Genomic DNA, 27602 nt, shown 5'->3' with positions numbered 1-27602 from the left:
TAACAAACTATGTTTTAATGGCAAATATAAGTAAAAATCTAAAAAAACATTGTAATAATATTTATTTTATAATTTGGTAGCTTTCCTAACTTATTAATATTTACAAATATATTTATCCAATTACATTGTACATTTTGTTTGCAATAAATTATCTTAGGTCTAAAGTAGTATGTTGTATTGCTTCTATGGAAACAGTTCATAAAATTTGTAAGACAATTTAACATTGTAATAATAGTTGAGTATTTATTAAGTATGTAATAAACATATTTTTAAATTTATATTCACTAACTTAAGTTTCTTGTATTTGAGTAAAATATTTTGTAAAATTAATTAATTGACAACTCTTTACAGTACAGTTTTTTGGCTTTATATAGAAAATCTCAAGCTCTTCAAATTAAGTTTTCTAAAGCAGATGTTTTTGCCAGGTAACTCAATGGTAGGTACTCTATGGTACTTTTAACGATATGATGATAAGATTTTGTACAACATAAAGCTACCAGCTAGTGTCTAGTGTGCACTAATGATGGCCACTAACTATATACTGGCAACTGTGTATAAGAACATAAGTTGGCATTTAGTTAAAATTATAATTATTCAAACTAAATATTTAATTTAACATGTATAATAGGTAAATGGTCACTTATGACTTATTATGAGTTAATTTCCACTTGTTGTATGTTGATTTGTATATATAAATGAACCTAAATGCACAAATCAATATTTTAAGATATATAAAATTTACTTAATTTTGTGAAAGAAATTTAGTATTAGAAAATGCATCAGTATGATACAATAGATCTTGAATAACTATACATTACATGCTTTAAATCATAGAGGCATTTATCCAGTCTTTATGCGAAATTAACTGACCAAAAATCGGTCACCTTGCAGAGTTAGAAATTGTTCGTCGAATCCAATCAACATGAGAAGCAATAGCATCATAGATTCGAGGCCTGCCAAGGCCTATTTTCGAACATGCGATTCGCCAACCACTAACACCTGTCAATGACCAACGTTTGGTCTTCTCATCGAAACACATCATTGAACTTCCTGCGTATTCTTCTTCCTGTAGGGATAAATACATCAAAATTTAAAAACATGTTCTTATGAATTTAGTTATCGCCTAAATGATCATATTTATATTATATATTTATAGCTGACCCAGCTAACGTTGTTCTGCCATTTAAATTAGAGATAAGGATACCCTAATCACCTAGCGGTATGAAGTATACTTTACAATATTATTATATAGTATTTATTTATTCTAAATATTTATAATAAATAAGTACCATCAGACGTACTATATAGTAAAAGTCTTGAATATAAAGGTACTTACATCACAGTCGTCTTCGTCATATAAAGGCTCTGCACAAATACCATTGACGGTAGCTATGCTCACATTTTCACATGTGTTCATGGGACTAGTTACTACATGCACTCTTTGTAATTGGTCTCGGTTTCTAGTCCAACCTAACGTGTTACAGATGCTTTTATCACTGTTAGAACCATCTTTCGGTAAACATAATGGTCGCACGAAATCAGTCATTTCAACAGATTCTTCTAGTCGCAGTAATGCTAACATGCTGCCTTCCACAGGCGACCGTACCATGCCCACTATGCGCCGTTCCTGTTGCCATGGTGTGGTACTCTGTATCCTCACTGTTCCTAGTCTAGCCGTCCATTCGGCCTTGGGCTGACCCTATAAATATTGAATTTGATATAAATAATAATGTTAAGTGACTAAAATAAATGCATACCGTTCAAGCAGTACTAATAATGTACCTGAAAACAAGAGGCAGTAGTAATAAGCCATGACGGATGAATAAGAGTAGCGTCACAGGCGTGGATGTGCGATCTTAGCAGGGCCGCATGCCACGGCCAGTCGCCAGGCAGCGCAGATCGAGGTAGACCTTCGACGCCTTTAGTAGCACGATCACCCCGGGCTGATGCTATTCCACAATCTAAAACATATTTTAATATTATACCTACGACACGCGTACAGATCGTCTTTGAAATTGAGAGTACTTTTACTAGAGTCTCCGATCGGGGACGACTAAACTTAGTCCAATTTAACCCATCTAAGACTAAAAGAACCCCATGTACTGTGGCTTCACAATTCCAAAACACATCTGTTAATATTTTTAGCGTAGTAGACTTTTAGGGTTATCTTAAAAATAGGATCGAGCTGACGTCTAAAAAGTTCGAGAAGCTCAATAGAGTAAAAAGGTACTTTACTCCGAAACAAAGACTATTACTGCTCTCATCTGTGGGCTGGAGCGTCTGAATACCAGCTTGATCCTCCTGACTCGGTTCAACGACGAGCTATGGGATTACTCGACGATCCCAAGCTCACAGGCGATTTCGAGCCCTCAAGACTAAAGCCAGACTTTGCCCCTTTTGTGTATTGTACCGCTTGTATAATGATGTGTGTTCTGAGGAATTGTTTGAAATTATGTTCACAGCCACTTTTTATCATCGGACCGCTAGCCATCGTCATCATCCTCACACTCTTGAACCTAAATGGTCACGTATAGTGCGGTTTCAAGAAATTTTCTCTCGCAAAGGTTCAGTCTGTAGGATTAAATCCCTGCCGAGGTTTTCCATAGAGATTACACTATAGGGTTTTTCGAAAAGGGTATATTAAGGTATCTTTATGGTCAGCAACGCGCATGTGACTATAATAACCGTTTGCCACTTTTGTGGTATAAAAAATACACTATTTAATTTAATATTATGTTAACGGTTAGTACGTTTTACTTCTGTTACAAAGCAATATAGTACATTATATTATATAGTACGTTTTTGTATTTTGATTCGCATACTATCAAATCAAAGATAGCTGAGGAAATCGCAACACATGACTGTTATGCTTGTTGTACATATAACCTTAATCTTCAGGTATTGTCACAACATTTCAGGTACCTTCAGATTACTACAGGTAAAATTGACAGAAGTACAAATAAATAGTACTATTTTTAAATATGAGTATATCTTACCTAACTTATCACAGGTTACTCGTATCACTTTACGTTGCGGGCAATCACTTTTGACGAACGATATTTCAGGTGCAAAGGGATCCACAACTTCAACATATTCGGGTGTTTCCTTTCTAGAGACAATATTTTCTGTTGTGGTCTCGTTTTCAGTTTCTTCTTCACTATCCAATACAGCTTCTGCGCTAATAGCCGCTCTAAAATAAGTAGAATGCAAAATTTTAGTCGAGTATAATATATCAATATTATATAAATATTTGGTTTCCGTAACTAGCCTATTCTGCTCTAACTCCAATGAATAATAACTGTTGTTCTGTAACTTAATATCAAACTAAAAAAATACAAAGGATAAGTATGAATGAAACGAGTCTTAAAGTTTAATAATTGAACTTGATTACCTATAGGTTAGTGCTCTGCAGAGCGATGTGGCGACGCTGATGAGAGCTCGTTTGTCATTCTCATAAGGAGCAGCGCAAATTTTTCCGTCGCGGCCGCGTTCTGCCCACACCGCATAACCAGTTCGACTGCGTACCGCACCCAAGGTAGTCTCCGCGTTTTCTCGTCTCCACGAAGCCAATGAGCGAGAGATCCACACTTGAACATATGCGATGCATAGTTAAATATAAACAGGATATGCTACAGTTTAAAATCATAAAATATAAAACTGAAAAATTGTATCTTCCGACAGAATTAGAGTTTATAACTGAGAAATATAAGTTAGAATTAATTTGAAACAAGTCTTCGCCTTATATTTGTCATGGTAATCAGTATCGAAACTAAGTAGGTCAAACAGAAGTAAGAACTATGTAAAATATGAAAGGGTGCGAAACTTATTTAATTCCGTCAATCTTATAACTTACGGCATCCAGTTTCATCGCTGCCATCGGGACAGTCTGGAGTACCATCGCATCGTAAATGTGTAGGTAGACAGTGGGCATGTAGCGCGCACCGTAGTCCGCCACCGCCGACGCCGCCGCAGTGCGCACAGCCGCGTTCGTCCTCCGCACCGGCGCAATCGGGAATGCCGTCACACGCTCGACGAGACAATGCTAATCGCTGCAGACCTCCGCTGCAATCTATAGAAATAAATGTGTGACATATACAATTATATATATATATATATATATATATATATATATATATATATATATATATATATATATATATATATATATATATATATAAGGTTCCACCTGCCCCTGTCGATACAACGAAACATATAAGGTATTTTATTAAAAAAAATAAGTGCGAAAGAGCAAGATTTTTCTATTATTTGGTCAATTTAGTGTGATGGGTGTGCTTGTTTTTTAGTGCAAGTGGTATCGATTCTCGAAGAGACTTCGTTTAATATCAATCTTAATTTAGATTCAGCGTTCAGTCATTTTCTGTATTTTGTCTTGTATATATAGTATATATTTCGATGTAGGTAAATTATTTATTTATTTACGTGTTTCATGAACTGGGTTTATAGTCTTCCAATACGCTCACCCAGGAAAGCATCAGTATAATAACACATGTATAATTAAAAGGAATAATATTGATAAAATTTAACTTATATAACAATACTAGAAATAACATTAGATCTTAAATTTCTAAACACAAATACTCTGTGGTTATCCGACGAAACTCCAATAAGTTGGAGGCAACAAGTTGCCGTGAAAGGCAAAAGAAATGTGAAAGCTCTAGATATTCATCTAGCTTTGTTATTTAAAATTACTTTGATTATTTAGTCACGTGTACGCCTGTATGCATACTACTTGGGGTACAAGTGGTATGTGTACCCCCATTTGCTATATCGTGCCTATCCTGCTATATAGAATCATTATTAGTAAATCGTTTGAGAAATGATTTATTCCAGAGACACATTATTTGATTATAATATTTATGTACATGTAATTTTAACTACCTGGTTCTGAAGCGCAAGAGCCTGGTCCAAAATAATCAGGAAAACGCGAACAATCAAAATGTGGCCGCAGTCGTTCAGGCAACCTTGCGCCACAACCTGCGTGGAAAGCTCGGCAGTAGGCTCGGCATGGTCGTACCAGGCGATCGTTTACGCATCTTGGTTGTAACATTTGACAAACAAAATCCTGAAAATAAACAATGTTTGTAATAAACAATAAAGGTAGATAGCTAAAAATCTAAACGCCCTAACTACAGTGTAAGTAATAGTAATAAAGTATGCTGGAAAGGAGTGTCTTTTCCGCCCTCTGTGATCTGGGGGTCTACCATAAAATGAAAATCCAAATTTACGGACTCAATTTCATAGTATCTAAATCGGCCTAGTAAATGGACTTAAAGTTTTGTTCGTTATAATATAGGTATTATATATATATATATATATATATATATATAAATATATATATATATAAATAATGTAATATTAAAGTTAAAAAAGGAACGATATTTTAAATTTTTTTTAAACGGCATGTATCATGTAATTTTAATATCAAATTTGTTTCATTCGACCTCCAATTTAAAAAAACATTTCATTATAGACTTTCTGATCTCACCTCCTCTCAAATGTGTGTTATCACTCAAATTCCAATGGATGGCTATAGTTTATGCTTCAGTTGCCGCCGATATCAGAGAGAAAAGAAGATAAAGATAAATATTTATGAGGTAGGTACGTATGAGTATGAAGAGAATAACTAGCTAGTCTTAACTTTATCGAAATCTATTGTTATTTAAAATTCGAAATCGATTATCGTTGCGTCACACTACTCTTGTAATTTATCTGGAAGCGACCACTTAGACAACTTATAAAACAAAATAATATATGTAAGCCCATCTAATTAATAATAATAACTATGTCTTATAGACATGAAAATTAGTGTCTCCCACAATATACCGTGACACTCATGGCACCACTTACACGTTACTATTACTGGGAACTAAGTTGTTACGTATGCATACCAGGTAATTTAAAGTCTGTTAAAAATATTCATACTAGTGAATAGTAACAGTTATCTACTAAGGGAAAGTGAAATACTGGTATGTAATGTATTATATCATGATAACTACATATTTTACTGTCACAGTAGTATAATAAAAAGAATATACTTAGATTTGTATTAATGACTATATTGCGATTTTTGCTAATAATTAGTAGTGTGCTAATTAACGTATACTTTTATTATTTTCCAAAGAATAGTTTCAAATAACATTATATCGAAGCACGCGCTTTTTCTCATGCTAACTATAACTACATACGTACACATGGTCACATGTACAGACGTAGTTGATTTTGTAGTTGTGACAACCACGCATTATGACATTTTTTATCAAGTATCCGAAGTGTACTATAATATGCATATGCGCCGCTATATTCCATTTTTATAATATTATCTTGACATCTTACGTACTTAGTATTGTACTATTTTACAAGATTTCAAATCAGGTATTAAAGCAATGAACATGATTACTATAATAACAATAATCAATTATATGAAATTTAAATATAATATATATGTTATCATTACAATTTCCATCATATTACCACATAAAGTTCAATTCCGTGCTACTCGTATCCAACGACTTTACTTTTAATATCGTCACTATCTCGTGGGCGGTCGTATCCATCCGTATAAATAAGAAATTGTTGGTAAGCAAGCGAGGAAAACAAAATTTACATAAATAGTATATTATTACGCATTCTACTTTCTAAATGAAACTAAAAACAGTAACATGTAAGTACGCAAATATATTTATAACAAGCTTGAAATTGATGTCAAGGTTACCTGTGCAAGATGTGAGCATTCTGCATCAAGGAGTTCTCTGAATGCGACGAGATCCTTCAGTAGCGCATCTTTGTTCGCATGCCCCACGAGGTTTGGATACGAGGTTGAGTTATATGGCAGATAAGAACATAATGGTAAAGTGACTGCGGAACATTCTCGCAGTTCTTCTTGTACTTCTGCCGCCGTCTCTTCCGTTGTTGTAACGTCTACAATCGTTGTTTCGCTTTCTTTTAACTCTAAGGACGATATTACTGAATTTTCCTAAAATTATAAGAAAATATTAATCAATGTTTCAGTTTGCCACTTGTGAGATTGGAATTGATCATTCTGCATTAGATAGATAGGTATAACTAACATTTTATAATTATGAAAGTACGTTTTTATTTATATAAAGTAATATTTAATAATAAGTAAATAGATATTTCAACTTACATAATGTGTAACTATTTTTGTAATTTTCAAAAAAAAGGAGGTTCTCAATTCGGTTGTATGTTTTTTTTAATATTCGTTACCTTATAATTCTATCAATTGTAAACCGATTTGGACAATCATTTTTTATTTGAAAGAATGTACTTACAGATTGGTGTTATAGAAATTTTATCAAAATCGATTCCGTAGTTTAGTTTTTAAATCAAAACCGGTTTTGCCAGAATTGAAGTCAGTTTTTTGTGGAACATAATTTAATTATCAATAGACAGTTTCATAGGCCCAATATACTGCTTTAATTAAAATGTTAAATTGATACGCTATGAATACTCGCTGTTTACTACAATATGCATATATATATGACTGAATCATATATTCCAAGAAACATAAGAAATATATAACCAAAAATATTTATTTATTGTGAAACAATTCTTACTAAACATTTTGTATGTAACTATATTATATGATTGATTTGTAGAACAATAAAACTGCTGATCTGTTCGTGATTCAAGTTATATAAATTTAGAATTTCGTTGTTAAATCACTATTTTGGAAATCAATTACGTAGGAAAATAATACAAAATGCATATTCCACACATACTGCTGAAATAAATATACGCCGAACATTGCTTAACTAAAGTCTGAATTCGAATAACCCTGATTGTTGCAACTTACGGACAAATATTGTGAAATTTTTTTTTTCGAGAATCAAATATCTTACAAACGAAGATTCGAAGACGTACTTAAGTAAATATACCTAAACAAGACGCTACTTTCAAATTTATCTGCATATTTTTTTGCATATACTGTATAAGTTATGCAGATAAATTATGTTCACATAGATTTCTCTACGAAATTTCATCCAAATAGGCCCAGTATCTAGATAATAATACGTGATACCTTAAAGGCAAAACAAAATCTGACTGCAGTATATAAATTAGTACTTATTTATAGTTAGTTTTTGTTTTCAGTCAGTGTGAAAAAACATTACGATACCTCTATGTGTAACGTATCTGGCAGTATAGTGACATTCAAGTATCCGGCAGGCGCTTTGATCTCCCTCGCGAGCACCGTGCTCACCTCGCTCGTACTCACGGCTGTGAAGATCGGCTCGAACGACACCTCGAAATGAACTCGCGTCCCATCTTCTGTACTGTAATGTACACAATAACGAATTACTATTGCAATTACTCATGCGAACTTATGCAGCTAGATTTTTTTGTTTTCAAAGAAAGGGATATATAGAGGTTATACCTTAGTCTTGATAATCATATTCTACCTCATTTAAAAAAAAAAGTATTGTTGAATTATTAGTTGAGTTACTTTAAAAACTGATATAAATAGGAATTTAAATCTAAATACATAGCTTTTCAAATAGAAACTAAATATTGTAAATTGCATAATAAAAAGTATTACTATATACATATCTACTTAAAATATCCTAACTATTTACATACACGACTAATTAAACAATCCAACAACACGAGAACACCAATTTATGTATAGATACAAAACCTTGGATTGGCTTTATTCTGTTTAAACTTTATAGCTAATAGATTTAAAATTGTATTCTACTTTCATTTAGATTTTAAAATTCACAAAATATTAGAGTAATGCAAGGGGTAGCAAAAAGAACTGAATGCAATGAAGTATGATAGCAACAAGTCTGATCACAACATAAAAAAGATCAAGTTTGTTAGAGCACGATAAACAATTGTATCATAGAAATTACGGCAGTTACCTATTGCAATAAAAAGTGGGTCAAAATGTTCGTAAACACAAATTATTATTCCATTTCTGTGAATAAGTTTCTAGATTTGAGTTTGATTATTTGGTTGATTGGCGTTTGTTGAAATTAGAAATCCTACCTATAGTTAAAAATTATTTCCGTGTCTCCAAGTTGTGATTTTAAAATATCATCTCATAAAAATTATAGGGAATACTTAAATACTTATTTCATTATTTATGTATACCTATCTATAAAAACTTTTTGCAATAAAAGGTTTGTTTTTTTCTCTAAATAACACAAGAGCAAACTATTCTCATCTACTACATCCAACCATTGAGTAAGTAAATGTAAATTAATCACCTCGATTGAAAAGTGAAATTTAAAACGATAAATAAAAATCGAACATGACTTCGTGTTATCTGAAAGTGTTGCTTTTTATGCAAGCCTCTTTAGATAAAGTATAAACGAATCTACTGATAGAATCGTTATTGCTGGCGAATCATTAAGATAGAACAAGATGGCGATATGAACTATCTTGTTTTTTCTAACGAGAGCGCTGACCGAAGTGATTCTATCGATAGATTTGTTTGTGTCTTATATATTAATAAGTAGGTATTTAATAAGTAGGTGGTATAACTGCTTAATTTTCAAAGATATTGACTTTAAATATCAAACATAATTTGAGTACATCTCTATATAATGTAAAACGAAGTCTCTACCTGCCATCTGTTCGCTTACATCGTTTAAACTATGCAACGTTAAAGCAGTTTTTATAAATAAATAGTCATTCAAGGGAAAGATTTATATGTACAGTTTAATATTATTTTATGTTAATTTGTTAAAATATGTCGATAATTGTTAAAGATGTTAGAAGAAACAAATCGACTACGAGCTTTCAACGAAAATGCTGCTTAATCCATTTGAGATATAACAAAACAATATATGGAGAGATTCTCTTTTATAAGTTTACGAAAAACTTCGTAATGGCATATATCTATCTTTTAAGGATAGTTTACTATACTCATCTTTTTCATACTCGACTGAATGTAAAGCTGATGCAAAAACTGTAAGCATATATGCTTTGCTACTCGTGCGAAACCGGTGCGGATACCTAGTATATTTTAAATATTATTTATAGAGAAATTTCAAAAGCTATTTCCGTCTATATCCTGTTTACACACGGAACTGTATACTGGGTAATACTGGGCTAATAAAATTCCCATAAATTATATGTATTCAGGTTTCCTATTGATATTCAACTCACAAAAGGAGAGGGTCGGAACCTTGATGTACAGCTGCAATGTAGTCCAATGTAAATAACAATATTGGTACAACTTAACGCATGGGACATAGAAAGTTCAGTGCTTAACTTACAAACAGAGCACGTATTGAACTTTCTCGTGTCAATATCACACAGGAATCGGCATATAACTTGTTTACTTCGTGTTCCGGGGCTTAATATCGAGATATCTCATAGATACAATCGTCCACAATAAATAAATGTTTTAAATGACATACTACTGTCTGTTATCTTATAACATCGATAAGATCATAATACTCCATTTGTCATAATTGGAATAGTACATCTAAATCAATTCAGTAATAAGTAGTTTATCTATAGACGCAGTCTGATAGATACCGGCACTCATTTTTTTTTATTTTACACCTCAAGTCTACTTTTCAGTGATGATTTTCATAATTGGTATTCGGTGTGTCGTAAAAATTTATCAATTAATCGATCTATGATATCGATCTATGCTCGTATATCTGAACTTTTTACTTTGTACTTATAGTTTTTGCTATTTATATAAGCATTGAATTTGAAAATAATAAATAGTTCTTGGTGAGATGTCCTAAAACGATTAATAGTTTATTTGACATTATATGTATATTAGGTATAATATTCTTATTTATTTTAATTAAGTAATAAAAAGCATAAGGCTTTAAATTTCACAATATATGTACATATAAAAGATATTTTCGCCAGTGTAATCGAGAGATTTTATATGATTAACATATGAGGTATTGTTGTTGTTGTATCAGCCGTTAACTATCTACTGCAGAACAATATGTTTATGCCAGTAGTTGCCGCGCTGGGCAGGCGCATTGAAAAACGCAGTTTAGCTTCTGGTAATGTTTTAAGAGGGACGCTGCTGCCCATCCTACTGCCATAAATTCCCTTAGTTGGCTCTTACCACATCCACGGGAAAAGAAAGAGTAGTCCGTTCTATGTCGGGATCTACACGACTGTAAGTAGTACTTAGTAGTAAACTCTAGAATTTTGGAAATATATAATCTAATATTTAATTAAGATTTGACTCGTTGATATATCGTATCAATATGATAATGGAAAATTTCAATTATTCGCTGATGAAACGCGTTTAAGTCTTTTGTACTAATGAAAATATAAACCTATAAGTGTAGTACCTTTGGATTTCTTATCTTCTGTTTTCTTCTTTTTGATTCTCTGTATTACTGATTTGTCATACAACAAGAAACAACGACAGCATACAACATTCCTAGTAGGATATTATAAAGTAATTATAAGATAAAAAATATGTCGCTGTTTATTCTTAGATACTAATATTATAAATGTGAATGTAATTTTTTTTATTTGTATGTCAGTTTATTACATCTTAACGCTACATTACCATTGTCTCAAGTTATCATGACTATGTTTCTTCGTTATTACCCTATGGCATAATATTATGGGGAAATTTCTTATAAGTTGAAAATGTATATAAAACTTTAAAAAATGTATTAGTGCGCTTTGTGGAGTATATTATAAGAACAGTTGTATACTTTTATTAAAAAAAAAACTTATAATCCTCCCTCTATAATGTCTTTATATATACGAAATGTGCATATTTATTCATATATAATAACATTTATTTGAAAGAAACTGTGATATTAGAGAAAGTAAAAGTAGATTTATATACATGTTCCTCAACAATAATTAGCGTTGTTTTAGCCATGCAGTATACACAAAAAGTGATATATCATTAAGAAACTACAACATTTTCTATCTGTTTTGGACATGTTTATAATATTAAGTTTATAATTTATATTTTCGTATATTTCATTATAAATATTAACGGTCCGAAGTAATCGAAAATGGCCAATTTGGAGCTCAGAAACAATTTAGTTTATTAGTTATATAAAATAAATTACATAACACACATATTGATAGGTAGTAAAACAACTCAAAATATAATGATAGGTAGCTATTCGTGTTTCCGCTAAACGTAAACTGGGTTCAATCATAAGGCGCCGAGATTTCGTGAAAGTTAACTTTCTCTAGGTTTGTGGTGTATATCTATAGCCTACATTGATATGACTCACTGATTTTGCTGTTAAAACATGATAAAAGACAAATAAATGTAAGTTACACATTATTATATATTTTTTTGTTATTAGATATACACTTATGATATAATAATGTACTTAATACAAAACCTTTTTAAACGACTAATAAAAGAAGCAGGTTCTTAATTCGGTGGCATTTTTTTTTTGTAACCTCCCAATTCCGTTAGTTATAAATCGATTTAGGAAATTATTTTTATCTGAAAGAATATACTCGTACTTACAGATTGGTCTCATAGAAGTTTTATTAAAATGGGTTTAAATTTAGTTTTTAAGTCAAATTAACTGGTTTTTCTACAATTGAAGTCTGTTTTTTTTTTGTGGTACAGAATCTTAAATTATTTATATATATTGTGTACTTATATATATTGTGTACATCTCATTATATTCTGCTCATAAAATGTAATATAATTTTTAGTAAAAAGGGCATTATAATATTAAAACGATATATTTTTCTTTACAAAATTATTTGAGTGAAGGTTTATGATGATATTTTAATTTTTATAACTTTGTTACTATTTATGCATAAACGGATTGAATGAAATTTATACAGATGGACACAGTTCTAAATTTTATTTTTATTTATGATAAATTTTTTATATTATTTTCATAAATGTTAAATTCACCTTTGTTAAAATATTCAAAATTGAAGAAAGGCGTCATTTATATAAGTAACTCTGAAGCACCTATTACATATTACTTGTAACTTATAATTACGTAATAAATATATGTATCGTTTCACATCTCTGTTTAATGATATGTAAATTGACGTCTCTAATTACAATGCACACTCGTATAAGAGTAACGTAACGTAGGAAAGTAAGTTGATTAATTTGTTTTAGACCATATCAAATTATTAAATTTAGATCTTATGTACTTTATAATTCTATTTCTATTTCAGGTAAATGTTACAAAATTCGGTGGAGTGTTTCATATAACGTAATCACCTGTTACAGAGCTCTAGAAAGGCAATATAACAATGAACATCACCTCTCAAGTTCAGTAATAGACAGGTCGTAGCACGACACTGAACATTACAAAGAGATACGTTGCTAATGACTGAATTCCTTTTCAACAAATCATATTATGTTCGTACAGTCACAGATATGGTCATTTGTATCAATTTAATAGCTTCTAAGATTTTTATAAAAATTATAATATATGAATTTTTTATCTACCAAGTTAATCCAGTAGGTATCACGTATATTGATACCTTTCAATCTAAATGTAGGTATGTATATCTTACTGGGTCAGATAGGCCGTATGCATATTTAGCTGGTGCCTTTGCAATACGCTTATATTTAAGTGCATTAAATATTTTGTATTTGTATATCTATATTTAATATTCCATTCCACTCATATGTATGTATATACATAAACGAATATCAATCGAAATTTAAATTTGTTTTGCAGGTCATATAGAATTCTTTAGCTTACCTGTCCAATGCAAGTATTTCGTCATTCACGAAACAGGATCGGAGTTCTGAATTTTGATAAAGATTGAATATTGCTTGCCGCAGGTATCTCTCCCTCGTGTTGTTGCTCTTTAGCTCGGGTTCCTTGCCCTCATCGCCCTCCGCGCCAAAGGTCATAATGAAAGAACCCCGGAAAGTTTGCCGGTTCAATGGATCCCCGAACAAATATAGGTCTGCAAAAAATATAACATCTAAGTGTTACCTCTTTACTTAATTTTATATAGGTATATTATAATATTCTTTCAAAGGATATAATTATAAGTTTGTTTCGCATAAAATCTACAAAATTAGTATGAAATCCATATGGAAATAAATTCAATCTATTGCGAAATAAAGTAGATAAATATCACATAGATATTTTTTTAATCTAAATATCCTTATTTTTGATATAATTTGAAAATAGTACCTATTTAATAATTATTCCTAATAAACATTACTTTCTGTTAGTAGTTTAAATAAAATAATATCATCAATGTAGATCTGTAATTATAGAGTTACATTTTAACATATAGAGAGGTAAGTAACATTTACTTACCTACCTGACAAGTTTCTATTTGATACTTAGGTATAACATTGATCTCTTTTGTATCGAGGGCACTTGTAGCGTAATGAATATGAATACAATTAGGTAGTAAATTACATTGTTTGCCCTATTGCTAGAGATCTATTTACGATATCATAAATATGAGATCGCGATACACTTGTCGCAGTGGTCGAGCTCGATCGACGGCACAGCAAGGCCGCTGAGCTCGTCGGCCTTTGCTTTGGTGGTGACGGGCAAATGTCGCTAGCCCACGCCTCTACAACACACCTAATGTTTACTAACAATGGATTCCAACAATTCTCAACGTTACAAAGTTGTGAACTTTACAACTAGACCCTTAATTCCATTCTCGTCAACTATTTATTTTGCAAATTATTATCGTTTACAAAATCTCCGACAACGGAACAAACTCCATGTTTAATGGATTTCTATTAATGATAGGATTCGAACCCACATCTCTCTATTATTTAAGATATATACCTATGTTCTGGTTATATCATGGAACAGTAACCGTATAATTATTTTTAACCTGTTAATAATTTATTATATATATATATATATAATTTGTTTATAATATTATGGGGTACGTTACATATTCCGTGCAGTATTTTCGGTACATCTAGAATTTACAAGACGTCAAAATACTCTTATGATGCCTGACTGATGATACTCTTTATTTATGAAATATAAATAGGTGTATTGGAATTAGACAAAATCAAATGGAAAAGTCTAATGTAAAGTTATGTAAAAAACTTTACTTAACTACTCTCTTTTATAAATTATATATTGATTTAATAGCTCTGAGGTAAAAAACAGAACACTATATACTTACGTCCAAGGTAAACAGCAACCGCGGCCAACAGCAGCAACACCAATAGCGAGGCGATGGCAGCACAGCATCCCCGGCACGAACGGCTTAGCTTGCGCCTTGTGAAGCGGATATCACTGCCAACCGACATCGTCGACTCCGGTGCTCGGTGACGTGCGCATCGCCGCTGTCCGCTGCGCGTCCATCCATAGCCGAGCTGAAAAAAAAATAATGCAATTAGCTCACGTGATTTTAGCACTACAGCAAGAACAAGCAAGGGGTGAATGGCACCCAATAAGATCAATCATTCCGATTTTTTTTTTATATCAGAGGGTCTAGTACAAGCATTACAATGCTTGTACGTGTAGGTATGCATATGCAGATATTTATGTAGGTATACAAAGAGCAAAACAAAAGTAACACGTATAGAGATACTATATTTAAGTCTCTCTTATAAATAATTTCTATAAGTATGTTAATTATTGCGGTAGTCTATATTGACACAAAATTATAATTGCAAAACCAATTTTTATATTTTTTTATACAAAATTATAATTGAAAAATTAATTTTCGTTGAATAAAATAAATCAATTAAAACTATTACTAAATAATACTTATAATTAAGTTTACTTGAATAAAAATTATATCTACTTATTCTTAATAGTCATGTCTGAATATATTTGTACCGTCTCCAGTCTGATAGACCTCTCACTTATTAGATTGCCTTCGTCACAAAATAAATAATAGTGTTTCATCTTTTGAGCTTTGACCTCTAATCGTAATATAAATTGCTCACGTATGCGATACAAAAATAATGAATGATTATTCATATTGAAAACGAAACAATCCGTATTAGTTTATAGATCTATAATAATAATTATTAAATATCCATCTATAAAAATATATATCAGTTTATCGTTATAATATTATTAAAATGTTTATTATACTAAATATTAATATATTAATGTATAGATTTATGACTAGATTTTTGATTGACTTAAAGTTTTTACCCCAAATCATAGCTGCGGAAAACGGCTGTTTACCATAAACTTGTTATGAAGGAAACCATACTTACAATGTATCGGAAATAATCTTACTCGTACTAACTTTCTACCACTTACATTAACTGTTTTAATAATGTCACAAAGTTCTATGGTTCCAGACTGATGAATTCATACTGATTGCATGCAACACAAACAATAGATAATAATACATCAATCCTCTGATATTATACCCGTGCATAAGTCTCTTCCGTACATTTGTTATATAAACTCAATCATATAGTTTGTAATTAAACCCCCTGTCCACGTCGTTTATTATCTATTAGCATAATAGCAATTTCTATTTCACGACTCTTGTCATGAAAACTCGCCTTAAAAACAAAAATTAATTTCAAATGCTATCTCATATTTTGAAATTATGTATTAGTAAATTCATAACAGTATTCAGTAGCATGTCTGTCTCACAATGGTGTAATCTTATAACAGAATCGTGTCTCTATGTTGAAACTGTAGAAAAAGAATTTATTACAAAAGTAACAAAAAGGTAGTAGCTATGGGATAGTAATAGTCTACAAGTCTTTAACTATCCCTTTAGTGATTATAGTCGATATATTTATTGATACATATTTTTATTATTGATATAATAAAAATAAAAACCATAACAAATCTTTTATGGTTTGATCGTGTATCTAAACACATATAAACATACTTATGTTTATATATGTTTTGTTGGTTCCACATCAATGCATTACGGCATTACTTGCAAATTATATACTAAATCATATACTATGTACGGTTAAAGCATAAAATCGGAAACCATAAATTGGATAAGTGCCTGACAAACATAAATAATGTCAATACGTAACACAGAAAATAAAATGTAGAAGAAGTGAAGGGAGATCTTGAATCGTTAGTGAGAGTACCGTCAAATTAACATTACATGATGATTTAATTCCTTATAAATTAAGGATATTTTTTAATTAAATTAATTTAAAAACAAAAATCGGTCCGAAAATACGTTGGCATGCCAGTAAGTGTTACAAAAATGAAATACAAATTAAGACTCTAAAGTTATACAGATAAGGTATACATATTGCTGTTTTAACCAAATTTTAAAAATATTTTCAATATTAAATGAAGTTCCAGAAGAAGAAAGATTCTAATTTTATTTTTGGTATGTATATAGGTAACGCGCTATTTGCACCAATTTTGGATGTAATTTGATGTTTTTTTGTAATGAATGGATTAACTCTGCTGTAGTTCCTAAATTAACAGTGTCACTATAGTCGTTATTTTTTAGTTTATAGAGTAGAATCCTGTTTGATATAAATTATTAATAAATAAATACTTAACTGTAGTCTAGTCGATAAAGAACATTTATGAGTTTTATTTTTATTTTTTGTATTATTCTAATTTAGAAGAAACACCAGCGGCAACAAAATATTGATACAGATAGGAATAGGTTGCAACATTTGCACAGTTCTACCTGTCTAACATTAAGCTGAAGACAAAGTTCATGGCGAGCTTGCAACATTTTAGTATAGAAATCTGAGTACCTGTAAAATATTTAGGACAAAGCTTTACTGTGAGTACGAGTTATAACAAATAAAAACAACTCGGCACTTGCTTGCGAAACCATGTTCCTAATATTATCGTGAAATTTTAACTCAACGCTAGAGTCAATGGTATGTAACTACAACAAATAAAAACGTGACATGTCTGACATAGAAATGATATTTGAACAAAAACATAAACCGAACAAAGAGAATATTTTACAGATTTTCGAGCACGTTCCTTTTAGTAGTAGGTTTAGGTATGAACAAGGTCGAATAATGGCATGCGGAATAAGAACAAAACACTTTCGATGTCGTAAAGCAGTATGACTGCAATGGTCACTCACATTACATGCATGAAACCTAAAAGTTAAAAGCAGTACGTGTATAATATTTTCAAGAAAAAGTGAAAAGTGAGCGGTTGAAAGTTCTTTAGGTAAATAAATGTTTACGTATTCTCAGTCATATTTAGTTTAGTACCAACTCCTCCGTAATATTTATTCTTCTCATACATGTAAGTTTTGATATGATACCTAGTGTTAGCTTTACATGGAACAGATAAAGGAAACACTATGTATCATATCGTATAGGGAGATCAAAGATATGGCATGGGATAGAGCTGGCTGGAAGAAAATGCATGAATTAGTTGCACCGACAAGAGAAAATTCTTAAATGAAGATGTAAGTTTTTAAGGACGTCGTTTAATAGATCTTTAAGTTCTACATTCTGTTATTATCCTTGTAACATAATAATTATTCTTTTTTGTTTTAGATCAGTAGAAGAGGCGTACTCCGTAGGAAAATCTACATATCAATTAAAAATGAATCCTTCCTACTTTCAAAGTGACTCATTATGAAACTGATATCGTCATAGTCGTAGATTACTGACGGATCTGACAAAGATTACATATAAAGATCCGTCAGTATTCTACGACTATGACGATATAATGTATTATCCTTTACGAACAGAAGACAAAATACAAAATAGAATGGGCGCGTGCAGCGTGCACTTGCCGCGACCCAGATATCGGCTCACGTTTTTGCTACGAGCAACGCACTGCAACAAAGCCAGCCGATGCCGAGCACGACGCGCTGACTTTTCGCTGGTTTCTATTAAGATCTCTCAGTTACAATGCGGACGCCCTCACTTTCATTCTGTACGTGCTCATTTTCAAATAATAGTTGTTTGCTTCACTTGCTAATTTTATGTAAACATTGCCGCCGGCCATTTGATATCATCTCGCAACAGCTATACTTTTAAGACTAACCGACCTCAAATTACGAGTCTGTGAATGGCATAACAATTTCCTCAATCGCAACACGTTTTAGTTAAGACCAGACAATTAGTATTATTATATTGAAAGTCATATATACGACCCATTTGTAAGTGCTGAAGTGCTTTGATCACGGAAATCTAGCGTGCCATATGGGTATAACATACCCATGTACATAACGGTGTACATCACACTGACGTATTGTGTCAGGTGTTCTGAATATACATGTAGATGTTTTTATTTAATTTTTTTTTATACCACGAAGATGGAAAAGAAGCATACAGTCCGTTTGATGGTAATTAGTTTAAGAACGTCTGCAACACTAAGGATGTCACGTGCGCGTTGCTGACCCTGAAGAAACTTTAATATACCCTTTTTGAAGAACCCCATACTCTATTTTCTGGAGGATACTTGGGCAGAGATACATTCACAGCCTGAGCATTCGCGGGAGAATACTTCTTTGAAACCACACTGTACGTGACCATTAAGATTCAAATGTGTAACAATGAATTCCTTGTCGATGGCGAGCGGTGTAATAATTAAAAGATGTCTATAATTATTTAATAGATAGACGAGTAATATTGAAGGTATTTAAACTTTGATACTGCTTGTTCCTTTGACTACAACTAAATATATCTTTCTATTTAAATTCTGAAACATTATCGCATTTTGTATTTCGCTATCATTAACAATGTATTAGTAAAGTTAGTGGTATTTATGTAGAAAAAAATGTACTGCACAGCGACTTGTTCATATAGCCCGGTTACTATTACCTGGAATCTGCTCCCCTAGACACGAGCAAATGACTAACGAATCCATCGATGCCACGTCTTCATTAGTATGAAAAAGAACAAAACGTTTGTATTGTTGTATCGTTTTATTTCATATTACATAGTTAACATACATTTATCGATAGATTCCTTTTTCATTTGTCTAACAACCTTGAATGGCAAACAAGTTGACGGCCCACCTGATGGAAAGTGGCATCCGTCGTATATAGCTATGCACGCAACACCATAACGCCCATGGTACCCTCCACGCGTTATTAAAATTTTGTCTACGATAATAGATCTGCCTCAACCAAATTGGCATTCAAGTATAAACTACGTTCTTTTATTTTGAATCCATAGAATCGTATGTAATATGTTTTCTAAAACATTTTGCTTTGTCTAATGCTGGTTTTTCCCTTGTATCTGAGTAGTTTTTCGTCCGATATTATTTATTATTATATATGGGTACATATATATATATATATATATATATATATATATATATATATATATATATATATATATATATATATATATATAATGTAGGTAATATGACTATTATATGTATATTATTTTTTAATTACTGTTTTAATTTAAATTTGTTTATTCCGTTGCACCGTCTGTTACATTTTCTGTTATTCTTGCCTACGGTCGACTGGTAGATAACGCCATATGGTGTCAATTCTGCCATGTATACTTTCTAGGTGTATTAAAGTTTAATAAATAAATAGTTATGATAATTAATATATTACCTATTTATCGTCTCTAAATAAGTTCATAAACTTGTTATCATCAAATTGTTGCAAGTTTTTTTTTTTTTTTTTTTGATAATAGGTACAGTTAAGCTGTATTGTAAGATATAGGATATAACTACACGCAAATTAAAAACAAAAGATATGACTTTCTAAAATCATCAATAGAAGATTGCTTCATTAGTAAACATTATGGATACAGATAGTCATTAAAATTCTTTTGAAATAATCTGTAAAAATATAAAAAGTTGTTCAATTGTTTTTGACAAATCCGATAGTGCCGTATTTTGGTAACATGATGAATGCTATTTACTATATGGATACATTAAATAAATAAAGCCACGTGCAGTTTCTATCAGTATAATTATATTATTAAACTGTGACACAAAATATACAACCAGTTAGATACCTATATACTACAACTATTATAAATTAATAATCTTATAATAGTTTGTGTAGATATGTATATAAAATATTTTTATAAAAATGTAAAAATGAAGAGTGTATTATTAATTTATTAGTATAATTCCAAATTACTCGAAAATCATACTTTCTTATTCCCTTATATTATTTTAAATGACTTAATTAGGAGCGTACGTTATTCAAAATTATGTTTCAAAAAACGACATTAAACTTGAAATACTAAAAGTCTCTCGATTAAAAATTCACAAAAATACAAATACCTAAATACTTCAAAACAAAAATCAATGATTAGATTAGGTTCGTTTTCCATTTTGCTACGGATTGAATGCGTAAATAATTGTTTATTTACTACAGATTAAAACAAAAAAATATTATAGTGATTTTTGTACCTACAGTTATTTGATACACTATATTAGATATAAATAGTTACTACTTCTTGACGGAACTTCTGATACTTTGTAGTGGAACAAAGTACATTTTGATCTTTATTAAAGTATTTTTAAATAAACTTCATCTTCGGGCGTATTTATAAATACGTATGAATTAGTGGGCGTATGTTGTTATTTTCCATCATTCCCCCACCCTCGTCAAAACCATAACAAAATTCCGAGATATTTTTTTGTCGAAGTTTTGTGAAGCGGCGCAGCCTAAAGCTGATTCTGTTCGACGGAGTCCCTAGTTTTTTATTGTTATATCTACTAACGCAGCCGATCAATTAATTTAACCATTTTGTAACCTGCCCATCTACTTTCACATGGTCCCCTGGAAAATATTATAGGCAATTCTGTCAGTCGACAATGAACGATAAACGATGATGGACTAACATACCAGAGGTCCTACTATAAAATGTTTTCCGAAATTTCAGGGCCGAACGAAACACAAATTTGATATTAAAATTAAAGGGTAAATTAATTTAATAAGGTCGCCCATTGTTTTCTCATTGTGATTATTTCTTGTGATTGTTTATATTTATAATAAGTTTACTATTGTAATCTTTTGGAGGAAACAATAAAGAGTATCTATCTACCTATAATATATACCGTTAAAATTTTTTATAGTATCGTTCCTTAAGACTGTTATGGTAGGATTTACTTACAAACGAAATGTTAAGCTTCATTTACTAGATCGATTTCGGTGCGAATAAAAACACGACATCCGAAAATATGAAATTTCATTTCATGGTAGACCCCTGACTTCACTAAGCATGATTAACTGGTTTACCATTCCATGTGAGCTTACCATTCCATTTTCATCACATTAAATACTAGCCTACCCTCTATAACTTTGACTATTTATTGCTTATATGGAAAAAGAAGATTATATTGATTTTATAAATCATTGTCTTTGTAACAAATAAGAAGGTAAACCCATTATCTACCTAGAATACGTAAAACATGATTACATATATACTTAAAAACATTATTTAGTTTGTTGCTGGATAAAAAATATAATTTACTAGTTAGCAAATTATACTTTTATTTAAAAGCTTACACATATAGCTTGTTTTATTATTGTTTATGAACTTGTTTCGTTGTTTATTTCATTTGAAAAACGACAAAATTTTAGGTAGCGAAATATACTTATATTGATCGAAACGTATATACGCTTACAATAATTGATTCAACTAGGTGACGGCATGTCTACTCTTTTATAAATTTAATACATGAATTTATAATTAGATTACTTATTATTATAACACGAATCATAACAATAATTCAGATCTAACATAAAGGATATTAAATTATGCTATAAATATTTTGAAATTTATTACATACCAGCTATTCGCCCATGTTCCGTATGGGTGTGATTTTTCATTTTTCCGAAGGTTTTTTCAATGATTTTCTTACATACAAATCTTGCGGTGACAATTTTTTTTGCTCTAGTCTAATTGGGAAAAATAATTACCGTGGCATTCTGAAGTAATGCGTTTATAAATTCGTACATTCTACAATTGATTTTTATTCATATTAATTAGCTATGATTTTTTTATCAGCCGTTACTACAGAACATAGCTTCCTCCCTAAAGGAGGATTTTGCCAGTAATTTGCCACGTTTGGCAGGCAAATAATATAGAGATTATTGTTATTACTTATTATATGTTATCTTTTTATATTTTTATCAATAACAATAAAAAATATACTAAAATTGTTATTTAAATTTTTCAACTTTCATGACTGTGACAGACCGTGTGCCTAATTTTAACAATAAATATTAATTGGATTAAAGTTTCTTAAATTGATAATTAATATTGTATTTAATAATTTTGGTGAAGGTTTTTATATTATTTGTATGCCTAACAATAGTAGAACATAGCGATCTAAAGTATATTTTATATATATCATGTAACTAAATACCTATATTTATGCAAATAAATGATTCACTTTACAGTTGTTGTAAGTGTTTCGATTTCAAATCTCTGCGTGAGACGTCCATAGATAGACAAATAAATATAATAAAATTTCTCAAGAGCTTTAAAAGGCGTGCCTCAATATTGACAAATAATTAATATGTCCGCAAAGATCCATAATCACAAATAATCATTTAATTATAGATGTCTACTTGGCTATTCATCATAAATTACCTAAACTTACTTTTGAACAGTTAACATTGAAAAGTTCACGGCCTCTTATAAAATTTGTCTGTCGAGAGGCTTAATATTTTCAAGTAGGTATTTAATGTCCATACACACCACCGTTATAAGAAAAGCTCACCAAATAAGCTTTCTTTGATATGAATTAGTATATAGTTTACACTAAAATTATTTCGACTGTCATTGATACAGAAATTTCACAGAATTTACATTCTCATACGAAAATTATACGTTAAACTATTCCAAATTAATGATTAAAATAATGTACTTATGTGGTAACCGTATTCGCATGTGAGTGCGAAGGTGATTAGATTTATAAAATTTGTAAGAACATTTCAACACGTTCGACTCAAATTTTAGTAGTTAGAAGTAAGTGCATAATATGGTTTTTATATTCAGTGCCGCTTTTTAGCCATCATAGATTTTTTTATATATCAATGTCTGTTGGTCAGTTGTCAGTCATATATGGCATAAAATATAGGATGCTAGTTTTGTTTATAATATGCATATTTATTTCAAATTTGTTTTGTCCTGTACCGCTACTGACCAGGTTCTTTATTTTCTTATCGGAATTAAAACTATAATATCTCTTAAGGTAGAGCATACATATTTACAAAATTTAATTAAAACGATTGGGTGGTTTCAAAGACTAGCGTGAAATGGGATTTTTATATATCTTATATATGAAAAAAAAACTTGTGTTACGGCATTTGTGGTCGAACTCCTCCGAAACGGCTCGACTGATTTTTATGACGTTTTATGTATATTTGGTAGATATTATAATAAGTCGTAAAGTATATCTCATACTGCTAGGTGAATACATCTTCCCTATAAAGAAAAAAAAAACGCAATTATATGGCAGAACAACGTTTGCCGGGTCAGCTAGTTAAGACTTAGTTACCACTTATAATCAGTCAGCTCCTTAGCTTATTTGTCGTTCCTAGCAGTTTGTAAAAACACTGTGACTCCGGTAAGCAACTAGTGTCGGTTGACGACCCGGATTACGGATCACTCCACTCTGCCAGCGCCGTGCCGTTAAATCCACTGACACACTTCCACTCTCAGGTGATTCAAAATAATTTGAAATTTAATAGATGATGTATGCCCGTAAAAATTTAAGTGTAATTGTCGAAATCAATCACATATAATGTCTGTTTTGCCGTTATGGAAAGAAAAGCTCCGTAGTTTAATATGTTCACAATATAACATTTTTTGTTGAGCGGTATTTTGCATAGTACTTACTCACATTTCTTCTTAAAATTTTCCAGGTTTTAGTATTATTTGTGAAAATAATTTTATTATAAAGATTGGTTAAAAATTTACAAAGATATTTTGTAACAAGCACAAATAAAGGACACAGGCAAATTAAGAATCTTTTTGAAAGCAATTATAATTCGGTACATTAAAGCTTCCATAGTTCTTTCTACTTCTCCTTAATACGAGAAACAACATCGTGCGAGTAAAACCTTATTACGTTGCTTGTTAGGTATCAGCTGTCTATGTTAGTCCATTGGCGCGACATTTCCTGTTCAAAAGTGAAACCGGTTACATACTGCCGATGCAGATATAAAACACTGTTAAAAGATACCTAAATTTATCTAAAGCTACATACATAAAGTCCCTATACGTCGTCTATCTATTCACAAGTGAGAGGCAATCATAGAATTAGCAAGGACAGAAAACCAATCGCGGCACTATTTCCTACTACCTACTCATGTTACCATCAATTATGATCAAAAGAAAATAATTATCCCTTGCTTGATTGAATAAGTAGGATATACGTGGGTAATAGAATTTTTCAAAGTTTAACGTTTATGCCTAATAAGAGTTAAAATGGTACATGACTTATCAAATAAAAATGTATAATGTTTACTCGAATATTTTTTTTCAGAAGCTAGTCTTAGTAAGCATCACACCTCATGGTAAATAGGTAATGTGGTTCAAATATGAAGGTCTTAACCATCATAATTATTAGAGCATCATCGAGCCTGTTTTTTTTTTGATATTTAAGTGATAGTTTCAATAGACAGGACTTAAGACAAAGACTAAGCTAAAATATCAGTCTATGTATGTATGTATGTATGTAGAAAATCTGATTTATCGTACACAAAGTAAAATTAATAAGTTCCTTTTTAAATAAATTAAAAAAGGAGTAGGTTCTGAATTCAATGGTATTTTCATGTAAAGATAAGAAGCTGAAGATAAAAATGCATACAAAATTACTATTTAGTGCTTCATGTCTGTGAATCCTAATAAGGATTTTTTGTGTTGATCTGGGTACAGCCCACTCTAGATTATATTATACTTTTTGCTAAAATGCACGACTTTTTTATTTCACTATATTATCTTAATAAACCATACAAAATATACAGTAAGTGTACAAGTATAAAATAGCATTTCAAAACAATGGTCAAATATTAATGTGGTGTACGCGCTCTGGTTAGGTCACATTGCATTCTTTACTGATTGCTGCTCTCATCCGAGACCATAATTGATTGCTTCTACGTATTCATCATTTATTACGATGATAGAACACACATACAATTAATAGTTGACAACGGTCTATACATTGCATTATTGAGATATTTTTGACGGGAAAACAACTCTAGTTTTCCAAATGTTACCCATTCTATATCTTAGACTCTACTGATTTGCTCAACTTTAGCGTTAAACGAATATCTATTTTTTTACTTTCATATTGATGTATCAGTCGTTAACTGTCCATTGTTAAAAATAGTCTCTCATAGGGAGGATTTTGCCAGTAGTTGCCACGCTTGGCCGGCAACCGTAGTTTGTCTTTTAGTGATGTTTTAAGAGGGACATTGCTGCCCATCCCTCCAACATTAGCTCTCTTAATCGCCTCTTACGACACCCACGGGAAAGGAAGAGGTGATCTATTCTATGTCGGGACCTAGACTACTTATCTTCATATAATGTACAAGTATTATTAGGTTTCTTTTTATATTCGTTTTTTACTTGTAGGTAGATAGCTTTTCCTTACATATCTGCGGATTTGACTATGATAACTAAGCAGATCATCGACATCAAGCCGAGCAGATCAACCACATATATCGTTATGCCACTATTTGCCCAGTCCAAGTTTTTAAATTATCTACTACCGCAGCAGTCCATAATTTTAACGATAGCACATCTCGTTCGAGTAATATTCATTAATTTAAAATGGGATTTGCTAAAATAAAACTGGATTTAGTTGAACTTATTGTTACCGAATGAAAATCGGTTACACGAAGAGACCAGAAACTTAATAATAATTTGCAATGATTCATCAGATACTTTTAAATCAATACTTAATAGGTACATTGAATAAATTTCGATGATTACATGATGATAAATTAATAAGGCGGGTGATCACAGCCTAAGGCTAGGGAGTAGGAATAGACAAATGAGGGATATTAGAATTAATTTTAATCTTTTATTCGTGTTTATGTCCGTCTGCAATATCAAATCTTCCGTATTGATGATTTCTACCAACTAAACGAGACCAGGTTTTGCAATTATTCATTCAATTGAATTAATTTTGTCTATAAAAATAAATATAATGGGTAATTTGAATAATGTAAATTCTGAGAAATACACCTAAAATACAATAATTTAGAGAAAGCAAACTATAATAATGGAAGTACCTATCAACTTATAAATGTCGAGCGAGATGAGAAAACTCTATTGAGGGAACTTTCAAATCAGTTTGCAAACAATAATAACAATGCATGGAACAGATGCGTACCAGATACATCTTTAATTAAAGACGCGAGACAATATAACGATAGGAATATATTCTCACCTCCGACTCCCATGTGTCTTTCACGGTACGAGACTTGCTCTCCTTCATGTTTCCAGAGAACGTCATCGCGCTGTGTCCTTTGTTTCGGCCGTTGCACTTTTATACTGCCTATGGTAAAAAGCTCATCCACTAGAGTATAGACTCCACTTTGCACTTATCACAAGTTAATTATACACTCTTCTTTTAACACTGTCGCTTTCTGTTATCTTTTTGCCGGATCGCTGAGCAGATTGTAAACATCGTGCACAGAACGGTCGTGGGTATGGATGGATTCGTGAGCGTGCGATCGCGCGGGTCACAAGTCAGCGCGGACTGACGGCAAACGCGGAGCAGCGACGCCGGCGCGCAATAAACGGGCAC

The 27602-nt window shown here is 31.4% G+C and overlaps 1 protein-coding gene across 1 annotated transcript; it reads right to left on the bottom strand.

Moving 5' to 3' along the window:
* Positions 1 to 45: 45 nt before the first annotated feature.
* LOC113517483 (atrial natriuretic peptide-converting enzyme) lies at positions 46 to 27602 on the bottom strand. Its single transcript, XM_026902157.3, has 12 exons — positions 27243 to 27602; positions 15103 to 15295; positions 13689 to 13899; positions 8156 to 8312; positions 6734 to 6994; positions 4900 to 5083; positions 3854 to 4069; positions 3392 to 3587; positions 2997 to 3190; positions 1783 to 1961; positions 1337 to 1699; positions 46 to 1066 (listed from the first exon to the last, which is right to left on the bottom strand). Exons 1-12 carry the CDS (start codon positions 27306 to 27308, stop codon positions 881 to 883), a joined length of 2406 nt encoding a protein of 801 aa, XP_026757958.2. The 5' UTR covers positions 27309 to 27602; the 3' UTR covers positions 46 to 880.

This window comes from Galleria mellonella, unplaced genomic scaffold, assembly GCF_026898425.1.
Source record: "Galleria mellonella isolate WM207_F2 unplaced genomic scaffold, CSIRO_AGI_GalMel_v1 utg223, whole genome shotgun sequence".
Classification (NCBI taxonomy): Eukaryota; Metazoa; Arthropoda; class Insecta; order Lepidoptera; family Pyralidae; genus Galleria; species Galleria mellonella.
The sequence above is the reverse complement of the archived record's forward strand: the minus strand, read 5'-3'. Positions and strand labels throughout refer to the sequence as shown.

Coding starts and splice junctions, on each gene's coding strand:
- LOC113517483 (XM_026902157.3), bottom strand. CDS start 27,308: ATGACGTTCTCTGGAAACATGAAGGAGAGCAAGTCTCGTACCGTGAAA. Junction 15,296..27,242: donor AAGACACATGGGAGTCGGAG/GTGAGAATATAT, acceptor TTTTTTTTTCAG/CTCGGCTATGGATGGACGCG. Junction 3,588..3,853: donor CAGCGATGAAACTGGATGCC/GTAAGTTATAAG, acceptor CATATGTTCAAG/TGTGGATCTCTCGCTCATTG.